The sequence below is a fragment of the Dermacentor silvarum genome, unplaced genomic scaffold (assembly GCF_013339745.2).
Source record: "Dermacentor silvarum isolate Dsil-2018 unplaced genomic scaffold, BIME_Dsil_1.4 Seq468, whole genome shotgun sequence".
NCBI classification, from domain to species: Eukaryota; Metazoa; Arthropoda; class Arachnida; order Ixodida; family Ixodidae; genus Dermacentor; species Dermacentor silvarum.
Window position 1 is genome coordinate 39,824 of NW_023606281.1, and position 24,489 is coordinate 64,312.

Genomic DNA, 24,489 nt, shown 5'->3' on the forward strand with positions numbered 1-24,489 from the left:
AAGGAAGTGCGCGCTGTCACCCTTACCAACGATGCTGGTGAAATCATGACTGATACTGACTGTGCAGACACCTTTAACACTGCATTTTCATCTGTTTTTACCGATGAATCTGAAGCACCATGTTTTACATTACCACCTATTATTACTACAACCATGCAAGCCATAACATTCAGCACTAATGGGATTTCGCACATAATAGATAAAATAAAAAATTCATCTGCCGCTGGCATAGATGACATCAATTCAAAAATTTTGAAAAATGCTAATCTAACCTGGTTCCAGTATTTTCTGTTTATTGTTTTCACAATCACTCTCTGAAAGTGACGGAAAGGAAAGGGGGGAAGGTTGTTCCCGTGCACAAAACAGGTAATACTGATTCACCTCTTAATTATCGACCCATTTCATTAACAAGTATACTCTGCAAAATCATGGAACATGTCATTTACAAATCATGCAATTCTTAGATTCCAATAATTTCTTCCATCCGTCACTGCATGGTTTTCGTAAGGGTTTTTCGTGCGAGACTCAACTAGCCATTTTTCTTTAATAACATTCGCGCCAACCTTGATATTAATCTACAAACTGACGCTATCTTCCTAGACTTCGCTAAGGCGTTCGATAAAGTACCTCACCAACGCTTGCTTCTTAAACTTTCCCAGTTGAACCTACATCCAAACATCATCATATGGATTAACGAATTCCTCAGGCATCGCTCTCAGTCTGTTTTCATTAATAACCAACCACCAAACCTGCTCCCAGTCACCTCCGGCGCCCCGCAGGGTTCTGTCCTCGGTCCCTTGTTATTCCTCATTTACATTTACGACTTACCCCAGCGCGTATCTTGTCATATCCGCTGTTCGCTGATGATTGCGTTATTTATAGTTCAGTAACTAGCCCTTCTGACCAAGAATCCCTTCAGGCAAACCTAAACCACGTGGTAAACTGGTGTTCGCAGTGGATGATGACACTCAACCCGAACAAATGTAAGTAGATGTCTTTTCACCGCCGTCGCAACCCTTTTGTCTTCGAATATACTGTTTCTAACTCCCCTGTTGACCTCGTCCAGTCTGACAAATACTTAGGTATCACGATTTCTGATGATTTATCTTGGCGCCTGCACGTAACTAACCTGACATCATCGGCTAATAAAACACTAGGTTTCTTAAAGCGCCACCTGCGGGAAGCCCCTTAACACGTCAGACTACAAGCATACATCTCCCTCATCAGAACTAAACTGGAATACGCATCGGCCATCTGGAACCCTCATCAAGCATATTTAACAAATGCCATCGAAGCGGTACGAAACCGGGCTACCAGATTTATTCACTCTTCATACTTATATGACGTTAGCATATCATCTCTCAAATCGCAATCAGGTTTGTGTAATCTTTCTGCTCGCCGTCGCATTGCCAGTCTTGTTTTGTATCACAAATTCTTTTATTCGCCCCTTAGACAAGCACCATACATCTGCGCACCCCCACCACACAGATCCCATCGCATCGGTCACCCTCTGCAAGTTTTGCGTCCACAAGCCCGTACTACTACCTTCATGAACTCATTTTTTTTTTTTTTTTCACGAATAGCAACCGACTGGAACGGCCTTCCCCACCATATCGCTGCCATAACCTGTCCATCGACATTTTCGACTGCTGTAAACGCCTTGCATCTTGTTAACCCCACTCCTTATGTAACACCTCAATAGGGTTCTTTAAGAAAAATAAAGTGATGTGATGTGATGTAAGCTTCGATGGCTGAACATTGTTACGGTCTTTGTTGTTTATCTTCGTTACATTGTATGTATCCTGTGTAGCCCCTCCTGCTAGGGCCAAATTACTGGCCTGCAGTATTGTGTAAATAAATAAACAAATATTCATCTTGTGACCTGGTTGAAATCCGAACAAAAACGCCCAAGCTGACAATCGGCAGAGTCAATGTAATACCTGAGCAAAATGAGTCCATCGCACCACACTGCAGCCTCAGTTGCCCAAAAGATGCTATTTCCTTGAAGTATGTTATAAAATAAACGTATTTAGACATTTTTGAAGCTTTTAGAAACATGCTGATAATATAAAATTTCTTGCTGTAGCAATATACTTACCTCAAGTTTAATATGCATGCACATTTTGTATTGGAGTTTACACATTCTTTCTAATTGCCAAAGTATGCTGCAGAATTAGTTACTGATCTCTGTTATGCATTTGTTCATTCATATATAATTTACTACATTGTTATGAAAAATGTTCTGCATAGCATGTGATGTGTTTCAGTTGCATACACTGGTTATTTGTTGAGATTTATGCTGGGCACTGTCTTTTGCCAAAACTGGGGCCACTCTGTGCTTATCTGTGAAGTGTGCATGATGGCCTGTAGGTATCTGTTTGTGGTTAAAGGAGCATTGATGTGAAAATTGTGTCCCATTGTGTGTGTGTGTGTGTTTCGCCCAGTTAGCTGTGGACTCCGTATTTATGCAGGGTGCGTACAGGTCCTTGAAATCCTTGAAAACCCTTGAAATTGAAAAGTGCGTTTTTAAGGCCCTTAAAAGTCCTGGAATTATTTTCCGTCCTTGAAAATCCTTGAATTTCGTGAGCAATGCACTCTGATATTGACATTGCGACCTCCTTTCTGTTGTAGATCGGCGTCGATCTGACAATTAAACTCCCCATGTCCGAAACAATACGCCGGCGCGAGTACACATGGTTCGGTTTTGCAGAACTGCACGGAAAGAAAATAAAAGGCTTCACCGCGTCAAACCGCGAACGGAGCGAGAGACCCGTGCTGCGCTTCGGTGCTGCCTTGGCTGGCAGTGTTTACGCTGCTTTCCTCACCCGTTGGTCTGCCTTTTCCCACTTTCATTCTTGCGCGCGAGGTGAAGCTAGTGAAGCTAAAGAGAGCTATAGTGGAGCAACTTTACCACTGATGTTCAGTGCCTTTGGGTGGAGGTTTGTTATAATATTATGTATGATAATATAAGTGCAATAACATTACCGTATTTTCCGTTCTATAAGACGCACCCCCCTCAAAACGGCAGTTTTTCCGGAGAAAAAAAAACGCATATAAGTCGCACCGGTATACAAGACGCACCTGTTCTTTCGGTAAGCGATTTTAAAAAAGTCAGTTTCGCCCGAAAGGCGAAGCATCAATTGCGATAGCAAATTAGTAGAGAGCTATTCGGAGTAGTGATAGTAGTTTTATTGGCTGCATAAACTTGGACAAATCCGCTTACTAACTGAATTAACAAGCGTGGTGTCAGCGCGCACAAGCAAACATGAATAGATCACACTGAATGACCGCAGACGACTGTCAAAAAACGCTGGCAGCAATCACAGCCGCCGCAGCGGGCAGGGTTCGTGCGGTCTATCGCTTCAAAGGAAGGTCAGAGCCGTGTGGAGATAAGAGACCGTGTGGGCGACGGCCACAGCCGGGCAAAGTACGAACGGAGTTGTTGGCAGAGTAGAAGCTGCGCCCCCCCCCCCTGCCTCCCCGCTTTCTTGCTTTTGTGTGGGAGATTGAGGGGCCCGTACGCCCGATTGCAAGATACCTCTGGTGCCGGAGCACAGCGTCGCCCCGCCTCCCTCCCTCCCATACCCCCACGGCCTTTCGCGCGATGGTCGCGTTTGCTTTCGGCCGTACGTTCGCTCTCCGTGATAGCGCGCGCATCTCCCACGCGCTTTCGCTCGCGTGCGTGGCGACGATTTTATCGTCCTTGGAATCTATACGGAACCTGACGGCGACGGCAGAAATCCGGTTGAAGTGTCCATATAATTGCTATCTCAATAAAAAGTTACAGTGACCGTTTCGCAGCGTGAACGTGGGTCACGCGCAAGCGCATGGGTGCCATATATTTCCACTCCAGGTGCATTTCTGCCGTCGTGGTTCCGTGGAAAGTCCAATGGCGATAGCATCGTCCCCACGCACCGTATGCTGTATGTACAAGTGAAAGCATGCGACGGTGAGCCGAATAGCACACAAGGGAGGAAAAGCAGGAAGGCTGCCTGTACTTTCATAGCAACTACGTAGTTTGCGCAGCGGCGTGCGGCGTATCTTGACAGCGATCTCTTCGGGGTCGATCGACTCCGGTCAGCCTACCGCCGCATGCGTTGCTGCTCCATCCTTCTCGCAGGGCGCTCGGGAACTCAATCACAAGAACCTGGCACCTCAGTAGTGCACACAGAACCCGTAGCAATTAAGTCAACCAGCGCACTTCGTTTGGCCATAACATAGGATCTGATTTTGATGGCAGTTTTTCTGAAAAAAAAGAATGTACATAGGTCGCACCGTTCTATAAGACGCACCGACGAAAAATTAAGAAAAAAATGCGTCTTGTACACCGGAAAATACGGTATGCTGAATGTTGTGATAACGTTATAGATGAACCAACCCAGCTAATACTGCAGAAGCCTGAGCAGCTGTTGTGAGTGTTCGTTGTGTTAACTTTTGATATTGCGGACTTGAGAAATGATCAAGACAAGGCATGTTTTACAAATTGCAATATACATCTGTTTGTTATAATTTAATAGATGTGTAGCAAGACTACACCGAATGGTTTGGAAATGTTCGGTAAACTTTCCAAGTTAATACTGGAGAAGTCAGAATAGCTGTTGGAAGCATTCATTGGGTTTTGCGAACTATTTTTTTTTTTTTTTTTTGGTAGTGTTGTGAACTTGCAAAGTGATCAAGGCTAGACATTATTAACATCATTGGGATGTGCATTTATTTCTTTTTATTTTAGTGCAATAACCCTATGCTGAATGTTATGAATGTTTTTGGTGATTTATCCAGCCTATACTGGAGAAATCTCAGCTGCTGTTGTAAGCGTTCATTTTGTGTTAACTTAACAAGTCGGACACATTTATTGCAATTGTGATATACTACATTTATTTATTGTAAGTGCAATAAAACTAGTCATTTTTGGGAATGTTGGAATAAAGAAATCCTACTTTGGATGCCGCTTTGAGTCCTTGAAAAACCTGTGGCAGGTCCTGGAAAGTCCTGGAATATCCTTGAATTTTTGCCTTGGAAACCTGTACGAACCCTGTTATGGTACGGAACCTCATTTCCTCTAGTCTCGAGCATCGCAAGTAATTAACTACTGCACCTTTTATATGACCCGTTCAAGACGCTCTCAAGCACATCGCGGCTTCCGACATGGAAAAGAAGACTCATCATGTCACTGGAATTTGAGTAATGGTCACATGGTATAGCAAAGAACTCAAGGGCATACCAGTCAATCTGGTGTAGTGGTTGCAGGCCATATAACGATCGCGTCGCAGTAAGCTGCGTAATTGGCCCTTTCAATTGTTTGCTTCTGTTTCAAATTCTGGAGGACACGCTCTCCCCTCTTGTCCTGTAGAGTGCTGAATGAACTCGGCTCTCAGTAGCAAGGTCATAGTGTGTGTGTATGCAGGGTCGTTCCCAGGAATTAGTTTCGGGAGGAGTTTTGCAGGTACAGTGGAATTTTGAAATATTCAATTATTTTTGTGTATAAATCAAGCACATTGCTCACACATAATAGTGTAAACGTAATATATATTTTGACATATGCATATAATGACATAAGCAAGTTGTACTAAATATTACGAGGTCTGTTAGATAAGCATCCGACCTTATTATTATTATTTTTTTTTTTTGCAAACACCTAATGGATATGAAACAAGCGCTTGCATCAGCCGACCTTGAACCTTCGTGCGCATGCCGATAGCGCCAGTCACTGGGACGCAGCGTCTTAGTGAGGTAGTGCGCAGTGCTCTCGTTTTTTTTTTTAATTTTTTTATTGCAAGGAAAATGACAGAGCGACTGGAGCAGCACTACTGCATCAAATTTTGCCAGAAACTGGGCGACAGCCAAGTGGAAACATCCGCAAGATTCAGACGGCTTTCGGTGACGATGCTATGAGCAGCGCACAGATTAAGGAGTGGTACAACCGGTTTAAAGACGGCTGCACATCGGTGGAGAGCGAGCCACGCTCCGCTCGGCCATCAACATGCCGAAATGACCAGGTCATTGCCAAAGTGAACGCTGTGGTGATGCGGGACCGTCGTGTAACTATCCGAGAAATTGCGGAAGAGGTGGGTATCAGCACTTTTTCTGCGCATTCCATTATGACCGAAGATTTGGCCATGAAGAGAGTTGCGGCAACATTTGTGCGGAAGCTGCTCATGGTGGAGCAAAAGCAACTTCGTGTTGAAGTCTCACAGGATATGCTGGATTCCACAAACAGTGACCCCGACTCATAAACACCAGAATCACTGGCGACGAGTCTTGGGTGTACAGGTCCCAGTTCCAGTCGTCTCAGTGGAAGCATTCCACTTCACCAAGACCAAAGAGCCAAGTGCGCAGCAGCGTCAAAGTGATGCTGACTGCTTTCTTTGACCCCCACAGTGTGATTCACCACGAGTACACACCACAGGGTCAAACAATCACCAAAGAGTACTACAGGGATGTCCTCCGTCGCCTACGTGATTCTGTGCGGCGCAAGAGACCAGAGTTGTGGTCAACAGGAAATTGGTTTATCCATCACGACAATGCTCCTGCATATTCCTCACATTTGATTCAGACTTTTTTGGTGAAAAACCAGACGCCTGTAGTTCAACAGGCTCCTTACTCTCCTGATATGGCCCCCTACGACTTCTGGCTGTTTTCCAAAATCAAGAGGCCATTGAAAGGAGCGCGATTTCAGACAAGAGAGGACATTATGGCTGCAACGACAGCTGAGCTAGACTCCATTCCGAAAGAGGCCTTCTCGGATTGCTTCCAACAATGGCAGCATCGCTGGGAAAAGTGTGTGGAGTCCCAAAGAGACTACTTTGAGGGTGATTAGGTCGGATACTTTTCTAACAGACCTCGTATATATCACAGCAGCGATAATTTTGGGGGGGTGGGTGTCAGACCCCCTAACTCTCGCCCTGGTTACGGTCCCGTGTGTACACTTCAGGGGTACATGGTACCGCGAGACTGTCACAGCTTTCAATGACGTGATGAGTCTCCTTTTTCCCATCCGAAGCTACGCTGTGCTTGGTGCGTGTTTTGAACTGGTTGCATTAAAAGGTAAACGTAATTAATTATTCATTGTGCTCTCAAGGAATTGAGGCTCCATAGCTTAATTACTGGGTTGACTGCTACCCAACAAAGCAATAAAAATGAGGCAAAAAGTTGGAACTCGGTATTCCAAGTTTTCTCTGCAACATATATTGAAAATTTTGTAAGTTTTTACGTTGCTATGCAGCCATTCACATTCAAACTCCTTTAGAACCACCTCCTGTATGGAAAGTACTACATAGTGTTGGTGCCTTTTAACCTCTGTTGCCCTGGTGCCATAAAGCAACCAACTTCACCACATTATTAAGCTGGCACAGAATGTTGTGCCAAGGTAGCATAAGTAGACGCACTGTAGTGAAACATAGTAATGAAATAGATGCTAATGCCATGTTGCTTCACACAAGTATGTTCACTTTAGTTGCAAAGTGCCTGTTTTTGTTTTTAGTCTACCACCCATTATTCTTTGAGTGGATCATATCGAAAGATAATGAAAAAATAGCACAGCCCTTTCTTTCCTTACAGTTTGAGGAGAGCCTTTGTAAAGCTGAGACTGTCCTTTGTAGAACTACTCTACTCTGAAGCATTGATATGGAAGGTTCATGTCTGCCATTTTGTAATGATTGCATTTAATGTGCATTACGGGGGGTGTCAAAATATACAGGGATAAAAATAACTTTCTTTACATTAGAGCACATTGATATTCCTTATTGGTACATGATTGCATTACAAGTGAATTTTGGTTTCTATGCTTGCTGACGTTCACATTAGTGGACACTTAAAAAAATTGCTTGTGAAACCACAGGTTTGTTTCTATAAAAGCTGTGTTTTGATTCCGATCAGGTCGGACGCTGAGAAAGGAGGTGGCGGACTATCTGCTTCTACTGTACAATGCTGTTAAGGGTGTTGCTTCAAGCGTCAGCCAACAGAGGTGAAGGCAGCCTTTTATTCTCATTTTATATACACTGCGTGCATATAGAGATTTTATTGGCTAGAAAGCAGAGCTCTGAAAGGGTGTACCACTTTAATGTAATCTACTTGAAGGTAAAACATCTGTTAGCCAATTCTCTTCATTAATTAAACCCCCCATGCGTGCCATAGCCTGTGCATATCTGTTGGCAGTGCTTGCATTTTCTGAGTAGGATGTGTCATTAGCGGAGGCCATAGCCAAAGAGGTGAATGGTCATAGAAAGTGGGAGAGAGAAAGAAAAAAACACTAAGAAATTGCAGCGGGAAATAAGCTTTTGGAATTTTTTTTTTTTGTAGATATACACCACCAGTGGTCATTTAACCCACAAGCAATTCATATTTGCCTTTCCCTACTAATTGCATGCATGTGTGTATGCGTGCATGCATGTATGTCTGTGTGTTGATTCACATACTGGAAAAGCCCCCCCCCCCATATCCATTCATTTATGCTCAGCCAAAAAGCAATGTTTGTTTTTCCCTACATGTCTCCATAATTTGCCTGTAATATTGCCACATTGGGGCCATGTAAGCCAAGGTCTAGATTGCAACTAGCACTTCATATTCAGTTCAGGCTACTATTCATTAAGATCAAGGAATGAATATATGTTCATGCCACCTTTTTGACAAAAGCATGTTAGCATTACTGTCTGCATATTTTATACTAACCCACTCACAGGTGTTGCTAAGTAGCACTCGCTATAATTGTCGCAGGAAACTCGTTATTGCACCATATCTAAGAATTTAAGGCATCACGTGACAGAGGCATGTTGGCTGACATTCTACTGACAAAGGCATGTTAGCTTAGTTGTACATACTTTATCTCTGGTTATGAGTGAGGACACGGGCTGCATTTGAAAAGTAAACAAATATTAATAACATCAGCACTATAATTGGGCATTTGTGGCTTCTGACACCAAGTCACAATTTCCTGTGTAGGAACATCTCGTGAACTGTTTTTTACTGTATTTTTCAGCGATGCTGTTGTTTCTTGTTTGTTATACAGTTAAGCCTCAATATAAAGAAGTTGGTAAAATCAGGGGTGGGACTCCTGCGCCAATTGCGCATTTTTGATACCCCCAGGTGCAAATTCCTGCGCCAAACACAGAAAATTGACCGAAATTGCGCCACGCTGCGCCAGAACGGCTTCGGCAGTGGCCGCGAACAGCGAGTGGAATCGTTCTCCAAAAAAGAGTGCAGCCATTCACATTATGCACATCGTGTGACGGCACTTCTCGTAGAGTTTCTCGTAATTTTCGCGCTTATAACCATGAACTTTTTGGCGCTTCCGCCCGGCGCGCACGCGGCCACTGCCGGATGTTGTTGCTGCTGACGGAACGGCTTTTGCGGCTGTGTTTCGAGTGTACTAGAATACAGGCCGAGCGGCGCAGCGCTCCCTAGCTGAAGTGCAACACAACAAAAAGTAGGCTGAGAGCGCTACGAGCGAACTAGATACTTAGGAGGCATGCGCTGCAGCGGGCAGGCGTCTGTCTCCCCAAGGCCGGTATAACATAAAACTATTCCAATCTGTTTTATGCCCATAGGGGCGAGGCGTGAGCCATTTTGACCTATCACGAAGGGCTGATGGCGGATTTGGAATAAAAAGTCGCAGTATCTCCCGAAAGGCGAAGCAACGATTGCGATAGCAAATTAGTAGACAGCTATAAGAAGCAAGGATAGTAGTTTTATCGGCCGTGTAAACTTGTAAACATCTCTTCACTCACTGAATTAACAAGCATGGTGTCGCGTTCACAAGCAAACATGAAACACATCTCACTCGATTACCGCAGAAACTCGCTGTAAAAATGCTGCAGTAAGCAAGTGCAGCAGCAGCAGCGAGCGAATTCACCTTTGTGCTGCCTTGCTTCAACGCTAAGCTGCGAAAAACAGTGCACACGTAGCTATCAGCACTCGCACTCTGTCCCTATCGCAGATCGCTTTCAAGATAGGGCCCACGCAGCCGCGCCATACGCAGCAGCCACCGGAGTAGAACGACTCCTCCCTCCCCTCCCCCGGGTGCCTTGCGTGCGATGAAAGACGGCTTGCTTCGTCCCCACTTTCCCCCCTCGCGCGCGCGAGATTGAGCCGCCATCTTCGGCTCACCGTCGTCAGCTCATCCTCATGCTTTCACATACAGTGTACGGCGCACGGCGACGATGTAATCGCTCGCGGGCTTTGTATGGAACATCACTGTGACGGCGACGCCAAAAATGCGCCTGGAGTGTCCATATATTTGCTATCGGATCAAAAACAGATTGCAATGGTTTTACATTATACCAGCCCAGGGTTGATTGTGGCTCTCTTCGTCTGCTGTGACATATGATGACCCAGAAATTATGTTACAGCGTCAATTGGACCGCATAATTTGAGAACATTTTCCGCTATCGTCATGAGCCTAGGCGCGGAAATATATAGTTTGATCGTTGGTGGAACTGATGTTTCCGGCTGCACAGCAACACATGCGCCGCGCCGCCGCTCGACCCGCTCTTCCATATTCTAATACACTATACAGTGAAAGCTCGATGATACGAATCTCACGGGGTCACGAAAAATATTCGTATTAGCCGAAATTCGTATCATCGAAACAATTAAAACTACAGTCGAATCTCGATAATTCAAACTCGAAGGGGCCCGAAAATTTGTTCTAATTAAAAGGACGTATTTTTGAAGTATTCGTGCACCATGGCACGATGCACGAACAGTACGAGTCATGAAATATCGCGGTGAGCAAGCGCATAGCAAGCGTGGGCCACGAAACTGCCCAGGCCGGCTAACGGTCGCTTCCCGATAACGGCAGAAAACAAAGCTTCAGGGAGCGGGCGGCGCTGGCGCACGGGTGCACGCGGAGACCGTCGAAGGTGAGGGAGGAGGGCGGCAGGGAAGCGGATTTGGCCGCGTCAACTCCGCCGCTTCTGTGGCTCCCCTCGCCCTCCATCCCTCCCTCCCTCTCAACTCCCTCGTAGCTTTCTCACCTTCGACTCCGTGCGCACATCTTCGTGCGCGCCCGCCGCCATGCTGGCGCCAGCTTATTTTAGCCGCTCCCTGAAGTTTCGTTTTCTGCCGTTATAGGGAAGCGAGCGTTTGCGGGCGTGGGCAGTTTCGTTGGCCCGACTGCGCCTCCGCCGCTGCTTCCCTCTGCACTGCTGCCGCAGCATGCAAGGTCAACATGTGACTAGAAAATAGAGGAAGCATAGAGGAGAAGGGTTCACTGCCATTTTATCCGCGTGGCTGAGACGTCGGCACTAGTGTGTGCTAGAATACGGTTGTCTAGAACACACTAGTCGGCACGTACGCGCTTGTTCCGGCGCGATGCAGAAACGGCGACCTTGCAGTTTGAGAGAGGGTGAAATTTCCGCCGCGGGTTCTTTCCCCCCCCCCCCCCCGTTCCTTCGCGCGCGGCATTGAGGGGTCTCTCCTGAGCTTTTGCTCTACGGCGGTGTCGGAGCAATGCCGGTCGGAGGCGCCGCCGCGTGATTTGGCGCGCTGCTAAGAGCATTGTCGGTGTGCGGTATGTTCGAAATAAGCGTGTTCGAATTAACGAGATTCGACTGTAGCTAAATTAAAGAGTCGGAGGTGAACTCACTCAGGCACATGTACGTAAAAAGCATTTATTTCTTGAAGAAAAAGCCTCTAATGTCCTTCTATCTCGGTAGACAATCCTATCTCGGTAGACATAGCTCGCTGCGACTAGGTAAAATGGCGCAAACACAAAGAACGCGGCCCGAAGCACAGCAGCCACTCCGTCCATGGGAGGCCGCCGAAAAGGAGGAAAAGTACAAAAGCGCCACCGCTTTAAACTCTTCGCGCCCAGTCGCGGAGTCCGCGCTATCTGGCACCGCGTCCGCGCCTCCGCACCACAAGAGAACGGGAGAAAGCGCGTGACTGCGCGCTGTTCTCTTTCGCGGCCGTCGGTGGGGCGGCGTTTATTCGTATCAACCGACGCAGCCTGAAAATCGATTCGTAACAACCGTTCTCTAGCACGTTGCAAAGTATTGGGGCTCGGCAGGGACCACAGAAAAATTCGTATCATCCGGAAATTCGTATTAGCCGTGATCGCATCATCGAGCTTTTACTGTAACTAGAAAGTGCGCTTCTGCTATGAGCTTCCTGTTGGTTTATTTTATGTTTCGTCGTGGTTTCGAAGTGCACTGCCATATTCCATTATTCCACCAAAATTCAGATTAGCCTGCTCCAAACTGCTTCAACATGAAATTTTAACTGCTCCAAATTGCTCCAAAATGAAATTTAGCCTGCTCCAAAATGCTATTTTGCCTGCTCCAAATGCTCCAAAACACATTTTGACCAGCTCCAGAAATTGCGGCAAAATGACTTTGGACAGTCCCACCCTGTAAAATCGACTATTTGCTTTGAGATATCAAAATTTCGTTATATTGAAATTTGACCATTTATGCTATTAAGTACAGTTGCTGATGTATTTTTCTCACACGGAAGGAGCTGCAAAATTTTCCGAATTATCGGGCAGTCAGAAAAAGCAAATTTGAATGAGAAAAACTTCATTTTGTTGAACTTGACAGTTGGCGATCTAAGATACGGTTTCATGGCGTGTCGACAATACATAGGGAAGCGAGCCACTCTTTCGCGTCCACTCCGCCCCCGTGGCCGATAGTGTCACCTGCAGTGGGTCGACACTAGTATCAGGAAAAGCACCGACAGCGGGGAGCAAATGCTTCGTCTGCCTCTTGCTTCAGTGCGCATCCAAAACTCGACATTACACAACCTCCAGTACTAAACACGTGGGAAAACAGTGCACATGATGCCACGCCATCTCGGCACGCCCACTTTTTTTCACACGCAGCAGATACCTCTAAAACAGGGCATATGCACTCAGCCGCACTGACAGCCATGCGCAGCTACGGCTGACTAGAAAATTAGACGAGCACCAACCTGCCCCCCTCCTCCACCCCTCTTCTCGTGTGGGATGACGGCGCTCATCAAGCCATCCTCTTTCGCAAGCTTTCACTCATACCCAAAGCGTACAACGTGGGGGGTGATAGGATCTTATCGCTCTTGGACTTTACACGGAACATGATGCTGCTCCGCTTCGGTAGTGGCTCTTGGTCGCGCGATTTGAGAGATGCGTTCACAAGCCGCCGCTTGTAAATCAACCATTTGACCATCTGCGTCCACGAAAGCTTCTATTTATTGTCTCGGTATTCATTCACGGCAGCAGTGAAATTTTGTATAAACAGGCTTTGTTATATTGAGGTTCTAAATACATGGTGTTCTGTGGACAAGAAGTTATAAAAAGTTCAAGACGTACTGGTGGAATGATGGAATGTGGCAGCGCACTTCAAAACAAGGATGTAACACAGAATGAACAACCACGAGTGCTGTGGTTGTTCATTCTGTGTTGCATCCTTGTTTCGAAGTGCACTGTCATATTTCATCATAAAAAGTTTGTTATATTGAAGTTTGTTATATCAAGGTTTAGCTGTATTAGCATTTTGGAGTATGATCAGCATTATTGAAGGTTTTCACAACTATCACAAGATGAGTTATTTCTTTTTTTACTTTAGCTGATAAGGCTGTTTTATAAAGGTACGACTTGAGCATAAAAAATTTGGCAAAGTGCAAGAATATTATGAATGGCTGGTGTTTAGTGCAAATGTATGATGCCTTCTGCCTTTTGAGCAATAGTGGCACTGCTGAAGGCATTGTCACTGGCAGGTTAGGTTAACCTTGTTTATCTTGCAGCAAACACTGATGCCGTTGAAGCACATTGTAATGAAGCAGCATTCTAAGCAGCAAACGTGTTTGATGTGGTGAATATTTTCATTAGACATGGCAGTTACGACGAACCATAAAGTACACATTCCACCAGTATGAAAGGGAAATCTTCATCTGTCTTAAAACAGTGATTCTTGAATCTTTGCGAGTCAGAACCTCACTTACTGCAATTCGTTATGTTTTTCTCTTGTTGAATCATTTCTGAAAGCTGCTTTCACACTCTTTTGTCCATTCCCACGGACAATCTTTTCTGAGGAGCTTGTAGAGCGGTTCTAAGGTCGTGGCTATTTGGGAAAGGAATCTAGCGTAAAAATTCACCAACCCTAGGAAAGCCTTCAATTTGGTGACACCAGTCAAGTTGAAGCCCTCAATATGGCTTCTACTTTATCTTCGTAGGATGCATGCCAACCGCGTTAATTTCGTGACCAAGATAGCGGACGCGGTTTTTAAGAAATTGACATTTATCAGCATTGGCACGTATCCCATGCTTCCGTGGTCTCTGCAGCACTTGTTCGGTGCGTCTCAGGCATTCGTGTTCGGTCTTTCCTGCTGAGAGAACATGATCGAGATAGCACAATGTGCCTCCAAGCCAGCCGATACTCGATACATTACTGACTGAAAAATGGCAGGTGTGCTCGCGACACCAAACGGTAAACGCGTGAAACGGAAAAGGCCAAGGTGTGTATTTATCGCTAGCAACTCTTGCGAAGGGTCATCCATTCGAAATTGCAAGTACGCTTTCGATAAATCTAGCACACTGAAACAAGTTCCCCCTGCCAACGACGCAAACACATTTTCAGGCAATGGTAGCGGATAGCGGGCAACCGTAATACAGGGGTTTAAAGACACATGGTAGTCACCACAGAGCCTGACGGCTTCTCCATCACTCCTCAGAACGGCTACGACAGGGGTTGCCTAATGGCTTTCACGCACTGGGTACAACACACCTGCCAATTCCAACTCCTTCAATTCTTTTTCAACTTTGTCTTTCAGGGCGTACGGTACTGGTCTGGCTTTACAGAATACAGGTTGTGCTCCCTGTTTCAAAACAATGGAGCCCACAAACCCCTTAATAGTGCCAATTGGGCCCCTGAACACATCCTTGTACAGCGGAATCTCAATGATACGAATCTCACGGGGTCACGAAAAATATCCTTATTAGCCGAAATTCGTATAATCGAAACACAATTAAAACTAGCTAAATTAAAGAGTCAGAGGTGAAATCACTCAGGAACACGCACGTAAAAAGCATTTACAGTATAGACCACTTGTAACGTAACGTTTATAGTGCAGGACTGGCTACAATGCGGCCTTTTCCGACTCCCGTTTACCCTCCCATAGAACTCTATGTAGTATACGCATACCGCTTACAGTGCAGCCACGTGAGACGAAATACCGGTCATAATGCGGCTTCCACGGGAAAATCTCGCCGACAAGGGCGGTAGCAAGCACGCTTCTGAACGAGGTGCGCCCACCGATGGGAGACCAAATCAACGAGGGATGCGGAGGAGGAGCATGAGACGTGGAGCACGAGTCAAAGCGCGATTAAACTGTCGCCGCGCGCCGTATGTGTGAGTAAAAGCCCCTGCGCGCCTTCACGGAGCGCGAACGCGACTTCATCGCGCGAAAGGCCGTGGGGGTATGGGAGGGGGGAGGGGGGGGCGACGGCTGTGCTGCGGCACCAAATGCGTATCTTGCAACCGGGCACAAGGGTAACTGAGTCGCGTCTTGTCCTGGTAGCATCTCCCTCGCATGGTTTTCCGCGGCTTCCATGGACGTGGCGATAACACACGCCTTGTCCCATGTTAGGACTTTGTCATCTTCAGCGGCCAAAAGCTTGCATCGAATAGCCTCGCTGCGCACACCCACAACAAGCTGGTCTCTGAGCGCCTCAGTTAAAAATGTTCCAAACAAGCAGTTCGTTGCCAACCGCTTCAATTCCACGATGAAGTCGTCAACTGCCTCCCGGGATCCCTGTGTGCGTTTATGGAAGTTGTAACGCTCCGTGACTATCGACTGCTTTGGCGCGTAATGGTTCAGAAGCGCCTGTTTTATCTCTTCTTTTCAGGAGCCTCCGGAAACATCAAGTTCCGCAATGTGGCGTACGCGCTGTCACCCACTATCGTGATAAGAACGTCCGTCTCGCTTTGTTCATCCAGCTTATTCACTCTCGCAAAAGCCTCGAACCGCTCGAAGTAGATAGCCATGTTATCTGTCGTGGTACAGAATTCTGTCAGGCGCCCGACGAACAGTTGGTGGCTAGAGGACGGTGGCAGATTGTCCATGATGTCTGCTGCTGCTTGCTGCTTGAATCAGGGCTGGCGGTTTATCCCATCTTCGTCGCCATTATTAAAGAGACGACAGTTGCGCAAGAGTATTATTGACGACGACTGGCCGGTACATACACATAATATCTTAAGACACGCCCCCCTGCTTGGGTAGGCTATTTATACTGTAATGGTGGCTCTGGAGTGTCCACAAGCGTGGCCCCCTGCTGGTTACAAGATACAACAGTCTCATCGTCCTATCTTGTTTTCTCTTTTTTTTTTTTTAAACAGTCACTGTCTTTGTCGGTGGAGACATCGAGGGTGTAGTCGGCGCTTACACAGCTTAAGTCGCCGCGACCGTGTCGCTGGTTAACATGTCAATGAATAAACACTGGACACGCGAAGCTATCCCGAATGGCATGCTGGAGTTCGCTTGCCCGACGTTTTGGGCGCGGTCGGTGCTAAATTAACTAGGCTTCGTTGGTTTCGGTTTCCAGGAGGTGTCGGCGACATGGCCGACCGCCATGCTGCGGCCATGGAGGAAGAAAAATATAGGAGGGAGCATTACGTCACGCGGCCCGCCTTGGCAAGCGAATGCTTTGTGTAGCCAGCAGTAGTGGCCCAACACATGACCTCTTGTGTCGAGATCACGGAGAATCCGAGATTTGCCGAGATGTTTGGTTACGGGCTAATTTTTGTTCGGTGCGCGCTCGGCCGGCAGCTGCACACATGCAGGAAGCGACAAGATTTTTCCTTGTTTTGTTTTGTTTTTTTCTTGTTATTGTTTATTTCAAGAGTTTCGAATGGGTATCGAAAAATAAAGGAACAGCCGGGAGTACTAAAAGCGACCGCGCGCTCTGACATTTCCTCCGTGCTAAGATGTTTTCATCACGTGTTGGGCCACCACAGTAAGCGACAATCGCATTGCGGTATGCTCCCTCCTATATTTTCCTTCCTCCATGGCTGCGGCGATGCCAGCGACGTATCAGCACCAAAATATTGCTATTTCCGCTCAACTCGGTGGTCAAATTACCACGCAGTCGTGCAGGCGAAGTCTAAATTATATAGAATGGCGTACCTTAAGGTGTCCGAAATTTCGGTCGTACTTGTGCTGTAAATTTATGGGCCAGTGATGGTGCCTCAAAGTAGTTCGAATAATCGAGCTTGTTTGAATTGCTGGCGTTGAAATAATCAGTCTTCTACTCTGGAGCGTGGATTAGGGCGCCACTTATAGCCCAAACAAAGCCAGCTTGCAAATTTTCAGTAGCCCAAATATAGCCAACTAGCCCAAGTCGACGTCAAAATTTTTTTCCTGTAGCCCAATTTGGCTATATATAGCCAAACCTGGCAACACTGCCGCTGAGGAGGCGAGCGCCATCTGGATGGGATTTTCGCATGTAACCTAAGCGAGCGCGCCGCTGTTGGTATGGTACAAATGCTGGAAAAGGGGTTTGTGTTTTAGTTTCCTCATAATAGAATTATGTTTTCTCGTACACTCAAATTACAATCCGATGCTACCATGTCTGTAGATTGTGGTTAAAGGGCCCCTAAACCACCCAGAGGTCGAAATTTAGTTGTGGTGTTGCAGTTGTGCACGAGTCGACAACGAACACGTAGCTGTGAGAATTTTTCGAAATGGTGCCGCAATAGCGGAGTTTGATGATCGAAAAACGGCCCTCGCTCGTTTCGCTCTTTCCTTTGCTACGGCTGGTCTCTCCTCCTCGCCGATTGCTGCTCCAAATGTCACGTGACATACGTCATCACCAACGCGCTTCTCAAAACACTGCCTACTTCCGGTTAAGGCGCGTCCACGCTAGCCATAGCGGCACATATGGGGACGACGATACAGCCTCCAGTCTGCCGCGCGAGAGGTGTCCAAAGTAGACGACAGTTCGGCCGGCGCCCCGCCAGCTGCACGATCAATGGGCCAATCGACGACCGCGAAGCTGCATGCCTCTGCCACCGGCAACAAAAACATCGGCTGCAGCTAGAGTGTACTAGACAATGGCCGAGTGGGCCGTACGGCGCTCTGCCGCTGAGGCGCCGCGTGTGGAAAAATAGTGCGAGGGCGCTGCGAGCGAACTGGATTGGGGCGGAGACGCGCTCCACGGCATATTCAACGTATTTTCGCTGCGGGTGCCGAGGCCGATTGCACATAGTACGCTCTTAAAATAGCACTTTATTTCAACTGCAAATTTATGTTTAAACCATTTTGCCAAAGATGTATATTTGAGGCATAAATTATACAACGCGACATCTTCAATTTTGCTGCCGTTGTCAAGCACGTCGTCTGCTAGCGAGCACGCGTTACTACGCGAACGCTGGCGGATGCCCAGTTTTTCTCTCAGAACCTCTGTGCAGTACATTTTTTAATGGTTTAGTTGCTTCGGTGCGCCCATGACTCTTGAGGGCCGGTTCCAAATGTAGTTTTAGCCAGGTGAACTGCTGTTTTTACCACTGTCCTCTAAAAGTAACTGGTATCTCCGCACCATGAATGCTACGTTAGAAAATTTTATTATTGATATAATTTTACACGTGCTTCTTGTTGGTGGATATTGATCAGGGCCAATGATCGAAGGAAACAATATTAGAGTGGGATAAACCAGATTTATTAACTGCGTGGTGCGATGAATGACCAATGTATTTCTAGGTAATTAAATCAAAGGGTACATAGACATATATATTTACGATATATATAGGTAAGGGATAAAATAACATATTCCAAATGCAATAATTGAAATGAAGTGAGAACTCGCGACTGGAATAAGCGCACGTGTTTGCAGTAACAAACACACTTATTAGTGAATACTGGAAATAAAACTCTCATTCACAGCAATAATATTCATAGCAGGCAAAACCATCACATATATATATATATATATATATATATATATATATATATATATAATCATATCATAAGAAGCCAACAAACATTAACACCAAGGACAACATAAGGGAAATTACTTGTACTTTACTAATTGAATTAAAGAAATGATAATTAATTGAAATCAAAATGGATGAAAAAACAACTGTCCGCAGGTGGGGAACGAACCCACGTCTTCGCATTACGCGTGCGATGCTCTCACCATTGAGCTACCGCGGAGCAATTTTCCCATCCACTTTCTTGGGTATTTCTGTGCGCGCGTGTGTGTGTGTGCGTGTGTGTGTGTGTGTGTGTGTGTGTGTGTCTGTCTGTCATTGATATACTGTACGACGTCGAATAGTCATTTCCGTTCGAATGTAATGCATGACAGCACTATTGAAATCTCAAAGGTGAGAGACCGCATGCAAGTGAGGACTGTTATTCCGAATGATTTTGCTGCCGGAGAGTCGTGCCTGTTGCGTAGAGAGGCAGTTCCTGAGAGAATTAACGGACGGGTGTTAACAAGTCCTGCTTAACAAGTTCCTAGCTCTCATTCAATATAAACGCCCCGTTTTGGGGCAGCCTGTAAATCTGCTAACTTGATTCAGACAAGGAAAACTTTGTTTTCCTTGTCTGAATCAAGTTATCAAGACAAGGAAACCCATTAAAACTGGGTGCCCCATGTGGTACGTACACTTATCTTCAACAAACGCAACAGATCTGCACATATCTCTGCGTGTATGTGAGACATGCTCTTCCTTTAATTGTTTCATTAGGGTCGTTATGATAGTGCACCGGATAACTGAATGCAGCCGTTTATAATATACAAGCTGCAGAGTTGAGCGGTCATACATTTGGTAACGGCATTACATTTATGCATGAAATATAGGATAAGCGTAACATGTTTTTCTCGGAAATCAGACTCTAGAATAATTTATGTTGTTTACACCCCCAGAAATAAGCCGAAGAACGCAGCCACCTGCTTTTTTCTTTTTTTAATATAAGCGAATTCTTCGGTTTTACGTGGTAAAACTACCATATGATTATGAGGTGCCCGGTTTAGTTTTTGCCACCTGGGGTTCTTAAAAGCGCACCTAAATAGAAGTACACGAGTCTTTTTCCATTTCGTTCCCATCGAATTCCGCGACCTGGACTGAACCCGCGAGCTCCAGAATTAGCAGCGCAAAGCCGTATCCACGATATAGGCACTGATTAGGCTACCGCGCAGGCTTTCTTTCTTTTTTTTTTTTTTTTTTCTTCTTTTTTGAAGTATCTACTGGAAAAAAAATTCCACGTACAGCTTACGGCCAAAGATTAGCATATAGAATGGCTAACTATAAAACCCTTTTCGGCGCTCGAGGTCCGACTGCAATAAATAACCCCGTACCAATTACTCCGCATTCTGTTACGCGAGAAAGGCGGAAACTTGAATGGAATGTTGCACTGCAGTTTACTCTATTTTTTAAATCTATATCTATGCTTCCCGTAAATCTAAGTACAAGGCGCCGGATGCGGCAGATATGCTTTACTTGTTTGAAGCGGCTAGCAGGAAGGTTACATATGTTGCTTCGTCTGTGTTTCGCAAGACCTACTGATAGAAAACTATATGCGTAACAATACACACGAGAGATACATGCTGCTTGGAGAACAAGGAAAGTATTTTTTCTCCAAAGTGGAATGAAAGCCAACACTGCGGCCGCAATGCATGCGCAATCATCGAGCAGCATTAGAAAATAATAAAAAAATGTCACAGTTTCGCCCTAAGGGCGAAGCAATGAATGCGATAGCAACACAGCAATGTCATACGAAGTAAGGTGAGCAGCTTTGGTAGCAATATGAATGGCAGTAAACGTGAGCTGATTAAGTAAGCAGGTGTGCTGCGGCGTAAGTAGACCGACATGAAGAGAGACTCGATGACCACGAGAAGGCGCGTGTGAAACGGTGGTGTTGATGAGAAGCGCTTCCCGTGGGCAGCACGTGCGAAGGGACACACCTGTAGCGCTGCACTGCCGATCCGGGCAGCATTGCATGTGTAGCGTGCGTTGGAAAATGTGGCCCGACTATTACTAACTGATTGAACAAGCGTGGTGTGAGCGCGCACAAACAAACACGAATAGATCACACTGAATGACTGCAGACAACGACTGTCAAAACGCAGGCAGCAAGCATACGCCACCGCAGCGGGCGAAGGTACGTGCGGTCTATCGCTTCAACGGAAACTGAGCGGCGAATGCACGGTGCATAAAGGTCAGAGCCATGTGGAGATAAGAGACGGTGCGGACGAGCAACGAACGCGGTTGTTGGCAGAGTAGAAGTGCCCCCCCCCCCCCCCCCCCCCCGCCGCTCCCACCGGCGCTGGCTTCCTGCTTCCTTGCTTGCGCGTGGGAGATTGAGTGCGTTCGCTCTCTAGGATAGCGCGCGTCCCCGCACACCTCCGCTCGGGCATACGGCGCGCGGCGACGATTTTATCTATGGGGAACCTGACGGCGACGGCAGAAATCCGGTTGAAGTGTCCATATAATTGCTATTGCAATAAAATAAATAAATAAGAGAAAGAAAAGGAATTTATTCTTAAGGCATATCTACATGCCATATGCAATTATGAACCCCATTTGATTGGTCTGAACACACATACCAGCGCGCGATGTTGTACGAATGACCCTGCCGAGCAGTATCGCCAGCAGTTTCCAACGGTGCGACCTTGATGCGGCCTAATCCACTTCGACCGCAGCGCCGCCCTAGTATTTTTCCACGTCAGGTGCCTCACTGCAAAGCATGCGCCGCCCCAGCCGCTCGTCCCACTCGACCTAATTTTAGTACACTCTAGCTGCAGCTGAGTGCACGGCTACCGACGGGAGACGACCGGCTCGGCTGTGCTCGCATCGTAGCCGACGGCGCCGCTAATATCAGCATATTTTTCTTGTTTGCGTACAATTATTGCGAAGAGCGATAACAACGATAATAAAATATTGCGGCTTGTGAGCGTCGGTAATTCATTTCGAAAAGCCGTCCGCTTTAGCTTTGAAGGGAAACGGAAAAGGCCTAGCAACGATATCGGCGCCGTCGAGCGATCAGCGGCGGTGAGGCTGCCGCACAAATGAGTCCCGGTCTCATCCTCTCTACGTACGGCAAGGAAATCTCGTCGCTCGCGAGCAAAACCGCTGTCGAACGGCGGCCCGCGAATGCCAAACGGTGTGCAGCGAGTTGGCGTGCCGGTAACGTGGACGTGAACTGGGCACTTCTCGGCTACCCGCTGTTGCTGCGGTGCCGGCGTTTGTTGCGCGCACGTCTGGAAAGGCCAACACTGTTGCACTCTGTTCGCGCAGCTAATGAGACCGCTAAGCATGACTGTGTTGGAACACGAGCGATTTGGCACTTGCGTTGCGAGCTGTAATTACCTATGCGCAAGCGCGCACAAGCGAGCAACACGGCGAGGACGAGCAGGGAGCGCACGTACCTGCTCGCAGACAAACCGGAAGTCGTAGGTTCTTGTTCGACCAACACATCGTTCGGACATCGTTTCCGCCGTTGACATCACCAGATTCCCCCTGCTGACATCATGACGACCGCTGGGGTTACCGGAAAAGCGAGGGGAGAAGGACGGCATTGTTTTTTTTTTTTTTTTTTTTTTTTGTGTGCGCGCCCGCGGCGCGTAGCGCGGCAGCGTTTGGCATCGTTGATCGTGACGGCATTCTGAACTCGATGCGCCTGTTTACTTGCAATGTTCAAAAAATATTTGAGGTGGTTTAGGGGCCCTTTAAGTCATACTTTACCATTTTTCTGATGGATTTTACTGTGAGAAATTCAGAAAAAAAAAGAGAAAAAACGTACTAACCAGGAAAATGTACGATTCAAAGTCGCAAAAAAAATTTGACAGGCTCAACTGTAGTTGACATCTACGTCATGCTAAGCGTTGTGCGAATCGTTCAAGCACGAGATGCTTGTCGTTTTTGCAGCTTCAGCAAGCTTACATTTGCACTTCTCAAATGCGGCCTGTGTCAAGCTCTTTCAAGCAGGGCATTTTGACGGGAAGTGTTGACGTCATAGAGTTTGTATACTGACTAGAAAAAAAGCTGGGTGAAAAAAGTGGGAACCCCATAGGCACCGCCAAGTTGCTATGACATATTTTTATAACACTAAAAATATTCAAAATATTATGCAAAAGCAAGCACTTACACGTATAGGTACGGACATTTGAAGTTAATTCCGTATATTTTTCGGAAAGATCGGATGGGTATTTAGAAAATTTTGATGTAAAATTTACGGTTTCTGAAAAGCTACGTATGCAGGTGCCTTAACTAGATGGCGCTACCATACCGACGGAGGTAGGGTGCCTCAACGTAAAAGTAGCGCCAACCACTTCCCTCCTCCTCCGTTCCACTGTCCCACTTGGCACGGCCAGCGCGATCTCGACAGCGGCGCCGTTCATGTCAACCCTGCCGTAGCACGCGATTGCTAACGCGCTGCCAGAGGAAATCCGCAGAAAACTCCGATTGCGCCCTGCGGAGCAGTTTTTAAGGCGAGATTTTGCTTCGTCAGTCAGTGTCTGGCCTTAATAATGCCTCTTCTTGTAACTGCAGCGCGCACACGAGAAACGAGGACAAAAAGGTGAAAGTGACAGACAGGCGCTGACTCGCAACTCAGTTTATTTTGGAGGGAAATTACATATATATAAACCCAGTCTGACTAAAGTGAGCATGTGCAAGAGCATGCGGAAAAAAATATTAATAAAAACATTATGAAAAAATGTAAACACAGAACTTTTACTTATCTTAACATCAGGTGGTGCTCAAAAAGGCAAATTCTTTATTAGTTAGGGTTATAGATGGTTCACTTACGCACATATCAGCACGCTTTTTGATATGGAATGCCTCAGTTATTTCACGTGTTAGTTTATCTCTATGAGTAAACAAAATCATGGTATCTGAATAGACAGGTTTGCAATGACAGCTTTTGCAATGATTGGCTAGGTGTAAGTGGTTATCTTTGTCAAGTGAATTTTGATGCTCTCTTAGACGAATATTAACACACCGGCCGGTCTGGCCTATGTAAACTTTACCGCAAGTTAGAGGCAACATGTATACTACACCAGCTTTGCATTGTACAAGCTTCGAATTTTCTTTTAAGGCGCAGATGCACTTATTCTTGTTAGTCTGATCAATTTTTTTAGACACCGCTTGACATATTCGTTGCAGCTTGTCAGGGGCGCTGAAAGCAACTTCAACACCAAACCTGCTGGCAACGTTTTTTAGTCCGTGGGAAAGGCGATGGACATAGGGCACGACAGCAATGCGTTTTCTCTGCGTGTCTTCTCTGCTTCTACTATTGCTACTTGCTACTATTGATGCAGGGTGCTTGTGTTAAGTCATAGGAAAACCATTGCATTGAATGTTGTTATGGTTGTGCTGTTAATTCACTCTTCATGCCTCCACTCCCCTTCTCCCACTTTTTTCTCTTCAGGGGTTTTTGCCTTCAAGCTGCCATTAAATTGTGCTGGATATGTGACGACGTAATAGATATTTCCAAAGGCAAGAGTATTTCTTGTTGTTGCTACAAGGAACTGCTGTCTTCTTGATTTGGCTGCACTTTATGCACCAGTTTTCAACAGTGCCA

General features: G+C 46.3%; 1 protein-coding gene across 2 annotated transcripts in view; it reads left to right on the top strand.

Annotated features, from left to right (window-relative positions):
• LOC119435117 (uncharacterized) overlaps positions 1-24,489 on the top strand; it is a 37,942-nt gene extending 13,453 nt beyond the window's left edge. The window contains exons 4-5 of one of the 2 annotated variants that reach the window (XM_049659704.1): positions 7,876-7,963; positions 24,337-24,489. In XM_049659704.1, coding sequence (XP_049515661.1) covers positions 7,876-7,963; positions 24,337-24,451 — 203 coding nt within the window. In that variant the 3' untranslated portion in view covers positions 24,452-24,489. The remainder of the gene's footprint in view (positions 1-7,875; positions 7,964-24,336) is intronic. The other variant, XM_037702058.2, reaches the window with a different exon arrangement.